Below are 13,338 nucleotides of genomic sequence, written 5' to 3'. Positions count from 1 at the left end.
TTCATAGAGAAGATTTTACCCACTGTCAGTCATGTGAACATACAGACCTTACCAGACTGACATGAGCCTCTGTAGCAGGTGAATTCATTTTCATTTTGGGGTGAACTGTGCCTAAAGTATGCATCAGTGGAACTGGTAAATGGTAAAATTCATGACAGCAAGTAGTATTGAAGTTGTGTAACTAAGCGCATATGTTACATGAATCCTTTGAATCAACTTAAATGTTGTTTCATGGATGCCTTTATAGACATGCATTAAGTCTAATCCAAGTTTAAAATCAATTTTCAGTAGTAAATTTTACAGAACAGTCATTCTAAACACAAATTATGCTTCATCTATGTCTGTGAAATCAGCCCTAAGTTTTTTCATTTTTGTTTTCTGTGTGATGCCAAGTAGTCCCATACCTGCTAAACACAAGGCAGATAAATGTACAGTAAATCTACAGCCACGTCTCATCCTTCCTGCGGAAAACGTTTTCTATCTATCGGTGAAGCACACAGGATGGCTTTTCCAGATGGAGTTCACATGGGCTTTCATGGAAATATAAGGCAAAAAGGTAGACTTTACGGGCAGGCGTCCAAGTGTCGTTTCAGAATAGATTTGCTCATTAATATGTTAAATCTGGTAGTATCAGCTCACTTATAGAGTAAGGAGTTTTCAAGATCCTGTGATTAATAGCTGTGCAGATGAGTGTGAACACCCCAGAGACTTAACCCTCACACTGTGCATGTGTGAGAAGACACTTTCTTACCAAAGCCCTTGAATGAAATGCCATCTCAGGTCTATAAGAATGTAAATCACTGTTATTTATCAGTTCATGATGGTTGCAGTTCATTGTATTATTATCAATATTCCATACTCAAAGAAAATACAAATTGTGTGGTGATCATTGAAGTTTTATTTAGGGATGATGTAACTGGTGCATGTGCTTCAGTTTATGGGCTAAGTGTGCAACCTGTGTCCAATGGGTGAAAATGTCTGCTTACAAAAACAGAGCACCCAGTTTTCATCATTCAAGTCATTTATCCCATGCTGTGAGGAAGCAAATTAAATTTTATTAATGCTATAAAGAACGAAAAAGGAAAAATATGTGCACAGCAAGTGAAGAAAGTGTGGCTCACTGAGACTGTCCAATCTGATTCAGACATAAACTATACAGTCAAAAATCTTCATCATATTAGGGCATAAATTCTGTGTTGAAGGGACAAATTTGAGGCATGCGAGCCGCTGGAGTGAGGTGGTAGAAGCATGCAACCGTGTGGTCCAAAATATACAGGAGTACCGATTCTTCACATAGATGCTGCAATGAGAAGAGAGTGAGAAATGTTCCAACAGATGATAAAACACTTCAAATGGGACTGCACCATCCAACACTAACTCCATGTTTCTTCACTCTTTTATTGTGTGCTTGAATGAGGACCTGCTGACAACTGGTATTCTTCCACTGTGTTGAAAGCCATGATTGATTGTGTCCTTTTCTCAGGCTAGTTGACCTTTTTCATTCAATGCAACGTCATAAAAGCAATTCCACTTTTGTCTCTTTATTTGCCAATGATCTGATTGTTTAAGCTTACTTTCCTCTCTGTGACAGTTTCCTTAAAGCTCCTCAACTCTCTATGAATGAACTTTGACCTTTGCTCGAGTGCACAGTGTTTTTCCTAACAGCACTTGATGGATCCTTTCTTTCCTCCACTTAACTGCTGTGTAAAGTAACCAGAAAGTGTTCAGAAAATTCAGAAACCTACGGTCCCTAGACATTGTTGAAAAGTTATACTGTGCATACCAACCCCCCCAAAATATAGCATGGGATGCAACAAATGTACAATGTTAGGCTTTGAATTTTGTAATATGAGTAAAAGCATGTGGGACTACATCTCTGAAAATGGTTAAGAAGTGGTATTAACATGCTTTTAAGCTTCAAACAACAGCAACACAGCATAGTCAATCAGTGGAGACCTGCTAGCCGCTCAGTGAGGCTGTCCTTAGACACCTTGGTCCTTGAGCTCAATGGAGACATCAGCATGCTAACATGCTCACAGTGACAATGCTAACATGCTGATGTTCAGCAGATATATTGTTTGACACGGTCAGCCTCTTATTTTAGCATGTTGGCATGCTAACATTTGCTGATTATAACTCAACACGAATTACAGCTGTGGTTGATGAGACTTCATTTACTGTCATTTTACCACACAGGGTTGCACAATGAAATATCAGTTGCAGCTCCTATGCTACACATACATGTATATTTACAAATATTTCATATTTCAAATTAAACAAAACAAAACAAAACAACCAGTCGTGTGTGACTTAGTGCTCCAAAAAGATATAGAAAGAAAACAGCAAATGCACACATCACAGCATCAATGCAGCTGCAGCAATTAATAAGTGTGAATAATGAAAAATCATAATGAACAATGAGTTGTGCAGCTTGCAAATTAGAATAGGGAATGCATCACTGGCTGTGATGAGGCCTAAAAAGAATTCAGAGAACTGATGGAGCGAAGGAAATGGGAGTGAGCCTTTGAAATCATCAGCTGGAATGCCTCAGCATTAAAATATTAGGCTTAGATTTAAATTTATTTGTGTGTCTGCAAGGATAATATTACAGCTCATGGCCAAACTGTAGTGATTTCACAGCTTCAGGAGCTGGCTCTGCCGTGGTCCTTCTGTTGTTCACAGCAGCGGTCGAAAATGTTTCCTGTTATGACATTTCTCATTTATCCCCCTTTGGTTTATATGAAGAGTGGTTGTTGCAATATGAGATATCTTGTCTGCTTTTGGTCATGTGTCATTTTTGGTTAAATAATAGAGTTTAGAGATGAGCATTGCAGACTTTCCTTTTAAATAAGAATTGCCAGCCCAGCTGTGATAACAGACATAGGTGAGTCCCTTTGTCAGTCGTTGTCCTTTTCTGTGTGCATTTGTAATAATAGAAATGTGGGAATGAAGACTTAGAAAATGTAGGAAATACAAGTCATTCCTGCTGAAGCATCAAATTCCAGCTAGTGAGGAAGAAACCGTAATCATTTCCGACCACTGAGGTCTGAGATCTAAGCCTTCCACATTCACTGCACAGCGCTGAGAGACCTGCCGCACAGCTGAGGCCTGCTGATTCAGTTATTGATCCTCACTTTCTTTGTCTAATGTTTTTAACACGAGGGGAATGGACACATGGTCAAAGGTTTGTTGATTTATTACATGTTAAACTACTTCAAATAGTTTTTTTGGGGGGAGGAAGAGCACTGGCCCTTGGAGAAATTGGAAAAAGGAGTACTGCACTGTAGAGGACAAGTAATGACAATAACACCTAACGAGATAAGCAGGAATCGGGACTCCGTGGCCGATGTTTGTCTGCAGAGAACACAAGAACATTGCTGTCTGTTCTCTCTGTTACCTGACGGGAACCCATTAACACCACCATTGAAAAACAGCAGAGCAGCACTGTCCAGTATGATTCTGAGCTGTAAGCAGCAATAAGAGAGCCATGGAGTGTACTATGCTTTCAAGGACGTGCAGAAGTGTTTCCAAAATGTATGAAAGAATGACTCTGTGTTGAGGTAAGTGGTATGTGTCATCCACCCCGTCAGTCCATTGGTCATATGAAGACTGATGGACCAGATTCGTAGGTACAAGGCTTAGAGGCCACGTGAGGGAGTCAGGACTGGTGAATATCGAGGAAGTGGCTGCAGGTGCTTGGGTATCAGTGGACTTCGATCTACACGGAGCGCTGTGCTTTATAGCATTTTTAATAAACTGTGTGTTGCTTATGTACCAAAGCAATGCTGGGTGATAAGTTTGTGCCTGTCAGCTTTCCATATTATTATGTTGTCTTTGAACATATATGCTTGATATAAAGAGAATCATGACTGTTTCCTCCAAAAACCTCAGCAATAAAAGGATCTTTTCTAAAGGAATGAAGACTTTGTTTGATGCATCAAAAAAAAAAAAAAAGCCCCCTGACTCCCTTTCATAATGCTATATTTTGTCTTTTGAGACCTTTTATCTTGGAGGTTTAAAGGTCCCATAGTGACATTGGGCATGTCTGTGGAGACTTACAGAAATAATTGCATGCATATGTGTGTGTGTTGCATGCGGGTGGCCTGTGTAATGCATCTGAATGCACGACAGCTGAACCAAGGCAGAAATGTTCTATCTTAATGCCAACTTGTGCCAAGAGTAACATTGTTCGGATTTAGAGTCAAACAGGATGGTTTCCCGAATCCAGACCTCAGCTTTGTGTGGGTCGCAGTTAATCAGATAGAGACAGCAAGGGGTTGTTTACAGGTACGTGTGTAATGAGATATACTGGGTTAATAAAGTAATAAACCGCTCAAGGCCATGGTTCACAGTGAGCATCTGAGAGGTGTTGTTATGCATGAGAGGAAGGTTTAACACAGTGCCCCATCTGGAGCTATTTATGATTGCTTTTCTACTCGAGCAATCTAGTTATTGTACAACAATGAATAAAATTCAAAACTCAGGACACTCAAATGCCAAGTTTTGAACTTGTGTTCATAGACTGTAGGAGAACGTAGCTACAGGATCTTTAACTTCATTTGTAAGCTTCTGAGGAGATGTTCTGATGTCTGTATTTAGCCCTACTGCTCACCTCCATCTTCTCAGTTATTAGAGCCAAAAAGACCCGGTTTTTGAACCCCTGTGGAGCTCAGGTGAGGCAAGTATGTGGCAATCACCATTACTGATATTAAGGTAAACCCTAAAACGTCTACCTTTAAAGCCTTTGAATTTCTCTTGCAGTGCTTTTCCAGCCTTTTCAGTTCAGTATTCAGTGTCAGCATTTGCATGTTATTGCCTTCTGTTTATTCCATGTTCGGCCATGATCCACAGGCTAACAAGGATAGAAAGACAGCATTTCTGCTTTTTAATTTAAGGACTTCAACAACGATAGGAAATCATTTTTTTGTTTGTGTGCTTCATCCCTTTTTGGCAGGGTCATATCTTTTTTTTTGTATGTATTAAAATGTCTTAAAAGCCATTGCATTGCATATGCATGAGAGCTCTTCAGAACAAATCTATTTAGCAGATCTTATCCAATCATGTAAATTCTTGTATTTTTGCATATTTAAGTGACATTTTCATGATTTTTCATTTTGTTGTAATTGCTAGACCCAGAGAATAGTGGTAATTTACCTGCTATAAAACTCTTTTTATGCTACTAGTAAGATATATCTTTCCCCTCCTCACAGTGATTGTTGTGCAAAAATGCTGTCATTATGCAGAATTATGGTCGTTTGATGGCTGTCAGGTTAGTCTAGAGACACGAAACCTGACTGACTACTCTGTGAAAGGCCACAAAGTCCAAAATAGCAAAATCTGGGTCATGAAACTCTGGATTTCTGTCTTTATTTTTTAAGGAATGGTGATGAATTGTGGCAGTGCATTTTGATCAACCTTTGTGAATGCCTTCACTTACAAATTTGGTTTCGCTCTCTGCTTTGCATCTTGATGATGAGGGCAAATGACCCTGAGCTGATATGGAGGACTCATTAGGGCACTCAGGAACTGCAGGATCAAAGTGGACATGTGTAAGGGGCCAGAGCCCTGAGGTTACAGGCCCATGCCACCTCCCTATGAGTTAATGACAAGTGCAGACCAGGGCTGTCGCTATGTCTGCAACTATGTGTATGTGTGTGCGCATTTTTCAGGGTTGGACTGAAGGTTTCTTAGACCCCCCTCCAGTAAAGGGGAATGTGCTGACTACTGTGTCAGTAAAGGTTCACAAAGGCCATGGCAGGGCAATGCAGGAAAATAATGCACATTACAAAAATTTGCATGCATATAATCCTTAAAAGGCAGTTATTCCCTATTTTCACTATAACAACCAAGGTAAAGGTGCCTTTAAAGACTATAAACACAAGGACAGCTACGCCTAAATCTGCATCAATCTGCTCAGCCCATTACCTTCTATAGGAATTCCTTTAAGTCTGCCTCTCTAGATGACCCAGATAACATTGCCTGCCCTTAGAAACCAAGTGTGGGTGTGGCCTGAAAAAGAACTATGGCGACCCATCCTTAGTTTCTGAGGTCCTGCAGAATTCTTCAAATTGCATTTTAAGGGCTGCAGAGTTTTGCTCTTCTTCTTGCCAAAGCTCCTCTTGTGTTACTTGCTGCAGACTTGATTACATCAGAGCTGTAGACCAGGAAAGAAGCTATTACTACCCTTTAATAACCACTGTTGAAGAAACAGCTGCTGCTCTTTCTCTGGTTTGTTCCACCTACTGTAACAAATGCTTTCAGAGCTCTTCCTCTCCATTGGCAAGATACATGAGAAATACATGTTGTTGTAATGATTCAGCACCGCTCGCCCAAACTGTGTGCTTTGCATCCCTTCAGCTAAAACAATCTGAGAGTATCGATAATGCATCTCACATGGTCAGCTGGAGGCAGTTTTGTCCTAATGGAGTGCTGCGGTTTTGTGATTTTTTCAGGTAGCAGCTCTGTCCTCATCTTGTGACAAACTTTTTTTTATCAGTGTATTTTTTGTTATTCATGTAAACACATTTGGAAGCAGAGACATTTTATATGAGCAATTGGGGATGTTTATCTTTCCCTCTTGTCTGTTTATAGTTCTGGCCAAGTTGTCCACGGGTGTCTTCCCGGCTATGGAAACAGATAAAGTACAGAGTAGACATCCTTGAATGGACCGGCAGGAGAATTCTGGCACAGCTCTGAGTCTATTCGTTCAGCATGTTGAAACCTAAAGATGAAGTCGCTTTAATGTTTTTTATCAGGGGCGCATGATATGTTGCTTTTTACATTTAATTGTATGTTCTTTAAATTAACCTTTGCATAAATACCAGAGGATTTATATGGCATAACATTGCTACTAAGCTAAAATCCTTCATTATAAGCTGTTTCTTAAAGAACAGCCATAGGTAACTGTGTGAATTTCACAGAATAACTATCTGTAGTTTGATACACCAGGATTACATTTGCCATGTGCTCATCGTCAAGCTGCCAAACATCTTGCTGTCTTTTTCTTTCCAAATTGTTTCTCCAAGTTGTGTTTTTGAAATTTCCTGTTAGTCAAAGACAAACAAACTATTGCTCAACGCACAGCTAAGGGGTCCCATTAAGTCTTTTAACAGATGGGGACAAAATACTGAATAACCTTTCCTTCCTCCTCTGTTACTTTAGCCTTCCTCTTTGACAGGAGGTGTCCATGCAAGTGCAATGCATTTTTCTGTCACCATCTCCCTTTTCTAAAGCAAACAGACAACACTGTATCATCTGTCAAAGGTTTGGCTTTGCTGCTGCCATGTGGACAAGAACCACAGTGGTTTAATAAGCTTCTATGGGGATCAGGAGAAAGTTCATTTAAAGGTCATTAAATTGAATACTGTGCCCAAGAACATTTTCACATGAAAATAACACACCAAGGAACGTGCTCATTCACCCTGAAGGGCATTTACTTTACTAAATATTTAGTCAGGAAGATAGAATTACCTTCCAAAGCTATCAACTGTGACATTGGGCAAATCTTTCCTGTGACTGATCTTTAGCCAGTCTAATATGAAAATGACAATTGTGGCCACATTAATGTCTGGCATGTCACAGATTGATCATATTAGCGTTTCACTGTTGCTGTTGCATGTATCGCAGAAAGTACAATGTATTTAAAGACAGTTTTTGGTGGTGATCAGCAGCTGATAGGCACACACAACAACACCACAGCAAAGAGCCTGAGGGTTTTTGCTGGAGCACAAGAGCTAAACTAGGAACAACCCTGGAAACCATTTAATCCACGGAGACAAGTAAGAACATGGCAACATGGGATATACATACACACTAATGTCAGTGTGGAAGTACTGGCATATATTTTATGAAGTGCAAAGGCTGGAGATTCTGGAGACTGTGGATGTTTTTTTGGTCTGCATATAAAGAATTCCCAATTTCAGTCCTCTGACTTTAGCTGGTGAACCAAAACATATGGGAAGATGCAAGTTACAGCATCTCCTGTTTCTTTTATTCGCTAGAAGGAATGCACTGGTTCTTAAAGACTGACAGCAGACTCACTGAGGAGAGCTTGTTTTTGACCACTGGGAGGTAATGGGCATCAAAGGGTTTCTGTCAGACATTGCTTTGAGAGGCAGCAGGTTTGCGATCCATGACGCGACAAGTGAAAATAAACTCTGTAAAAGTGAAGGAACTTCACAAAGCACAAGAGAAGTCCGCTGACAGGAAGCTCGAAACCTTTCAGTCCCCACAGTTGCTTTAGCTGCGGTGTTTTGCGGACTGTACATGAGTAAAACTGGAGTTTTAATTATTTTCTTTCAGATGTTAATGAATGTGAAGTGGATGAAGGAGGCTGTGAGGGGTACTGTTGCAACACCATTGGCAGCTACTACTGCAAGTGTCCTGAGGGCAGTAGACTGGGGGCAGATGGCAAAGCATGTCACGGTAAGATGGACATCTGGATGTAGCTGGTGTGCTCAAGCATAAACAAGCCTGTGCTGTTTTAAGATTTTTTTAAGATTAGAATGGAAATTAATTTTAAGCAAACACAAAATATCACACGCGATGTGTCCTCTAACATGCCTTAAATGGACACAGTACCACAGGTCGCATGTAGAATACAAGGATGGCAAGTGTAGGATACATGATTTCATAGTTCAGTGCTGACCGCATAAACTCTATGACCCAGTTCATTTTACCCTCTCTACATCCGGAGCTGCTCTTGAATGCTTAATGTAATCTAGGTGTAAGTTTCCAGAGAGGGTTTTAGAGCAGAATACGTGCCCATACATAGAAAGAGTAAGACAGCTGTCTTCAATTCTGCAGCCCCACTTAACAATACCTGTAACATATGGTGGTCAACACAATCTCACTAATGGAGTTACATTTCAGACATTTTAATTTAATTTTGTCTGTGGAAAAAGCCACTGAGTGAAAGAAAAAAAAGAAGCCTACATTCATCCTAATGGGATTTTACATGTTACAAATGTTTCAAATTAAATCCACCCGCTGAATGAAATGATTAGCCTCTCTTCAGTAAAATCGCAAGGTTAAAGGTATCAGGTGAAGCTTTCATTACGAAGAAGAACAGTTTTGTTACTTTTAGTCTCTCTCACCAAAACGAATTGAGGGCACCTTTAAGGCCTCACAAACATATTGAATGAATTTTCCATCTTAGAAACATTTGCCAGGTTTTATTTCAGTGTTCTGAAACATGCATTGTTTACATCTTGAGGTCGTCTTCTTCCTATTGGTACATTGCTGCTTTTCAACTTTTCTACTATTAATGCTCAATGTCATTTTCTTCCTTAAATGTGTATCACACCTGTTACTTGTCTCCATTAGTCAAGTGACCTTCTTCTTTTAGTGGTCCATAAAGAGTCTCTCATAACCAGTATGGTGACACATTCATCGAAAAGCATTGCTTTCCAATGCCACTATAAGTAAAAAAAACCATACAGTATGCCTTTCGGTCACACTTTTACTTTACTAGAACTTTCAAGCTACAGGAATTTAAAAGAAAAAAATTATTTGATGAACATCCAACATTTTTACGATGCACAACTGGCATGCTAAATACATATTACCAAAGAGTAATAACGTAAGTGTGTCAGTTGCCATATAATCTAAATGCATAAAGTGAATGTCTGCTGGGATAAAACGTCAAATCCATCTGAATGAATTCAATGGCCCTTATGATTTTGAAGAAATATTTAGTTGTTCAAGGTCATTAGGTTAAAATTGAAGACCTACTTCAGGCTGTGAAAGAGTGAGCAAAACATGCAGGCAGCACCGCTTTCCAATGACCGTGTCTTCTCAGACAGCATGCTGTCTGTTTGGCTGCTCATCTGACAGCAGTCTGCTGAGTTGGTGTTGAGCACTGAGGCCCATTTGTTCTTGAGAGCTACAGGTGTGAACAAGTGGCCCCGACCTTTAACCTGTAAGATAGGATATTGTCACTAGATGATAATTTAAAGTCTGGCAGTCAACCACTGAAGAGGCCAAACGGAAGCAGCCTCAGCAGCTGTGAAGTTCTTCTTTTACAGGCTTTTGTGTGAATCGAATGTGTGGTCGTATTTATGGGGAAAGACAGCGGGTTTGAGCTCTTTAAGAAAAATGAAGCTGTGAAGGAGTTTTTGGGAGTTTTGGAATCTTGGACTCTCAGTGGTAGTATGCCATTCTGGAAACTGAGAGCTGTGTGAGATTGCTGTCGTTGACATTTAGTGCCTGTCTCCACTGTCACACTATGCCACACTAATCACTGAGGAAAACATTTTTATGCCTCTGGCCCCCTTCTGTTTTAGTAAATTCAGTTCCTCTGGCGTTCATTCTGAAGACCACCTGTTCTTTACGTTCTGCCACCAAAGCAGCGCTCCCCAATGTTTCGTTCACCACACTGCTCGGTGGTAGATGCCAGCTCAGCAGCTCCGCTTAGAGCCAGACGGTGTCACGCGATACCATTCAGACCTCAGGCCCCCTCGACCTCTGACACCAGCACCAGCACTCCCACCCCTGCTGCCACACACACCACCTCACCACCGGTGAAAAGCAGCCATTGTGTGTCTCCCATTGAAATCCTCTCACATGAGGAGACCAATAAGTATATTAACCTTGACAAACCTCCCCTGGCGTCTATTGTTCTGCATGTTAGCGTCCTCTACAATAGCTGCCAATGTGTTAAAATACAAAAGACTGCAGAATGATAGGACGGTTCATGAATATGTGATTCTTCACAGGAGGTTGTGTAGTGATTATTTGTTTCAGCAGATGTCTCAATAAAACCAATATGAATTCCTTTAAACCTGATCTCACTAGTCTGTATGCAGCGTATGAAAAGGATTCTTTCAGCGGTGAAAGGCCTCCACTTTGACACCCCCTCCTCCCTGTAGCCCCTTTTATTGGGAACAAGCTAATTAAAATAGTCTTGCGATCATTTCGGAGGGGGCTTTTCCCACGGGTCTGTCATGCGCACACACACACACACACACACACGCAAACTATTTGAAAATGATTTCTAATATTTGCACTACTTGGGTAATGCTTTGACCTCGGAGGAGCCTAAATGATGGTAGTGCTGCGTGCTCAAATAAACCGAACCACATGTTCTTAGTATTTAAACCCCCCCATTAAAAGAGTAAATGCAACATTATTTCCCCCTCCTCACACACATCTACTCTGCCATCACAAGTGCGTGCTGAAAAAGCCCGTGCGAGTCAGAGGTGACAAGGTCAGCAGGATGTGTGATGTGTTGTCCAGATGTGTAGTAAAGCCTGACTGTCCTTGAGTGCAGTGTCCAGGCATGTTGTCTTCTCAGCTTGCTTCTGTCTCCGTGGAACACGAGCCTCAGTCAGACAGGCGTGCAGCCATATGCGGCTCTCTCCTGTGCAGGAAACAAAATGATTGCACGCATGCTACTACAAAAAAACAGCACGATAAGGCATTCATCATTCACCCTGAAGACATTATACATGTGTATTTTTTTTCCAGAGGAGGCACAGCACAGGGTCAGTGCAGTATTGTGGTGCTGAAGCAAGTGGTGATTCAAGGGCACATTGACACATTGGCTGCCATTGGAGGAAAATGATAGAATGTATAAAAACTTTCAAAATAAGATTTTTCTATTTTCCATCACTATTAAAAGTCATGGCAGCAGGACTTGAACGTGGCAGCTGAACTGTACACGTAACACTCAAATATAGATCTCTGCAAAAGGCAAAATAGAGAAGAGATTTGGGATCTGCTCAAAATTTTAAAAATTACAACTCTTTAAATCTATAATGCTAAAAATGTGTTTTTAATTTTCCCTCATTTGGTTCACCACAAATGGAATGTTTAATTAGACCGCCTCAAAGTTGGATGTGAGATTTTATAAAGGATGTAATAAATGTCTCGTTTCTAAAAAGCTGCTCAATTTAGGCTTCTATTCAGTTCAGCATTATTTTCCTCCAACTGACCAAAGTTCTCAATCTGTCATTGTTCAGCAGAGCTCCAATTTTTTCACACACAAGATGACTTGAGCAGAGAGGCTTTTTATACGGGCCTCTAATTGTACCATGTTCATGACCAGCATGCTTGTAAATGAAGTCTTTGACACAGTCAGAAGCAGACTGACATTCCTAACAATTCCCATGTTTTATTGTCTGCCAAAGTGTCCTTAATTGTGCAGTCTTGTGGTTGTGGGCAGCATTATGTTAGATGAATGTATTGGTTTCTTAATGAGCATTTGCCTGTGCATGTTAATGAGTAATGATGCTTGTTTTAATGCCTATATGTGCGTGTTCAGATGTAAACGAGTGTGAGGAGCTCAATGGAGGATGCCAGCAGACGTGTGTCAATATGCCGGGCTCTTATCACTGCGAGTGCAGCGAAGGCTTCCGCATGCACGCTGATGGTCGGACCTGCATTGGTAAGTATGAAACAGAAGTATTTCTTACCCTTGTGGTAACCATTTAAGTCATCTACTCCTCCATATGCACTGCATTCCCCCCTCATTAATACTGTTGACTATTTTCAAACATTTCCCAAGTGGTGAAGAAGAGCAACACTCAGATAGGACATTGACACCACTCTTGTATCTGTCTACTGCCCTCGCAGTGCGTTCTCTTGTGCAGAGCTGATAACATCAAAAAGTCCTCCAATAAACACACAAGGCTTGGCTTCTCTCATATTTTACTGAAGTCTTGTTTCCTCTTTTGCTTTTGTTTGTAAAACTGAAACATTGCAGAGGTAGCAGCCAGTTAGCTCAGCTTAACATAAAGACTGGAAGCAGTTAGCACGTCTATGTCTGCAGATAATGTGGTCCATTTGCCTGTAGTGCAGTAGTGCAGTAGTGCAGCGCCTCTAAAGCTATCCAATTAACACGTCATCTCCGGTTTGATTAATCTAAAAAAATGAAAAAAGAAAAGCAATGTGTGAAGATGAGAATTTGTTACCTCACAGCAGCCAGTAAATCTACATCTTGTCAACTGGACTTCCACTATTTTTTCTTTTTTAAATGTTTACAGTCCTTGGCGATATAAAGATTTTAGAACATTAATGTATTAGAACTACAACTACCAACTCTGACAGTGTCAGCCAAGTGTGTGAGAGCACCTGGAAGAATATCCACTCCACTGTATTGAAATTAAGTCAGTAATACTCAAAAGAACAGCAGAGCTGCGCCTTATGATTAATCTAGTGTCTAGTGGGAAATTCTGACATAATTTGAAAGGGGAAATGTAAGATGTTAAAGTACTTTTTCCCATTTTAGCACAATAAAACCTGTAGGTAATGAGAAAATTTGTTACTTGCTGAAAGCCAGCACTCTTCTGTTGCTTTTGGTCTTATTTTTCATTCTTAATACTCCCATTTTTTGACCGC

At 40.5% G+C, this 13,338-nt stretch overlaps 1 protein-coding gene across 1 annotated transcript in view; it reads left to right on the top strand.

Annotated features, from left to right (window-relative positions):
- The window catches only part of egfem1 (EGF-like and EMI domain containing 1), a 53,367-nt gene that overhangs the window by 10,456 nt on the left and 29,573 nt on the right, over positions 1-13,338 (top strand). The window contains exons 5-6 of the mRNA XM_070970336.1: positions 8,302-8,424; positions 12,263-12,385. Coding sequence (XP_070826437.1) covers positions 8,302-8,424; positions 12,263-12,385 — 246 coding nt within the window. The remainder of the gene's footprint in view (positions 1-8,301; positions 8,425-12,262; positions 12,386-13,338) is intronic.

Source organism: Chaetodon trifascialis, chromosome 9 (genome assembly GCF_039877785.1).
Source record: "Chaetodon trifascialis isolate fChaTrf1 chromosome 9, fChaTrf1.hap1, whole genome shotgun sequence".
In the NCBI taxonomy this organism is placed as follows: domain Eukaryota; kingdom Metazoa; phylum Chordata; class Actinopteri; order Chaetodontiformes; family Chaetodontidae; genus Chaetodon; species Chaetodon trifascialis.
The sequence above is the reverse complement of the archived record's forward strand: the minus strand, read 5'-3'. Positions and strand labels throughout refer to the sequence as shown.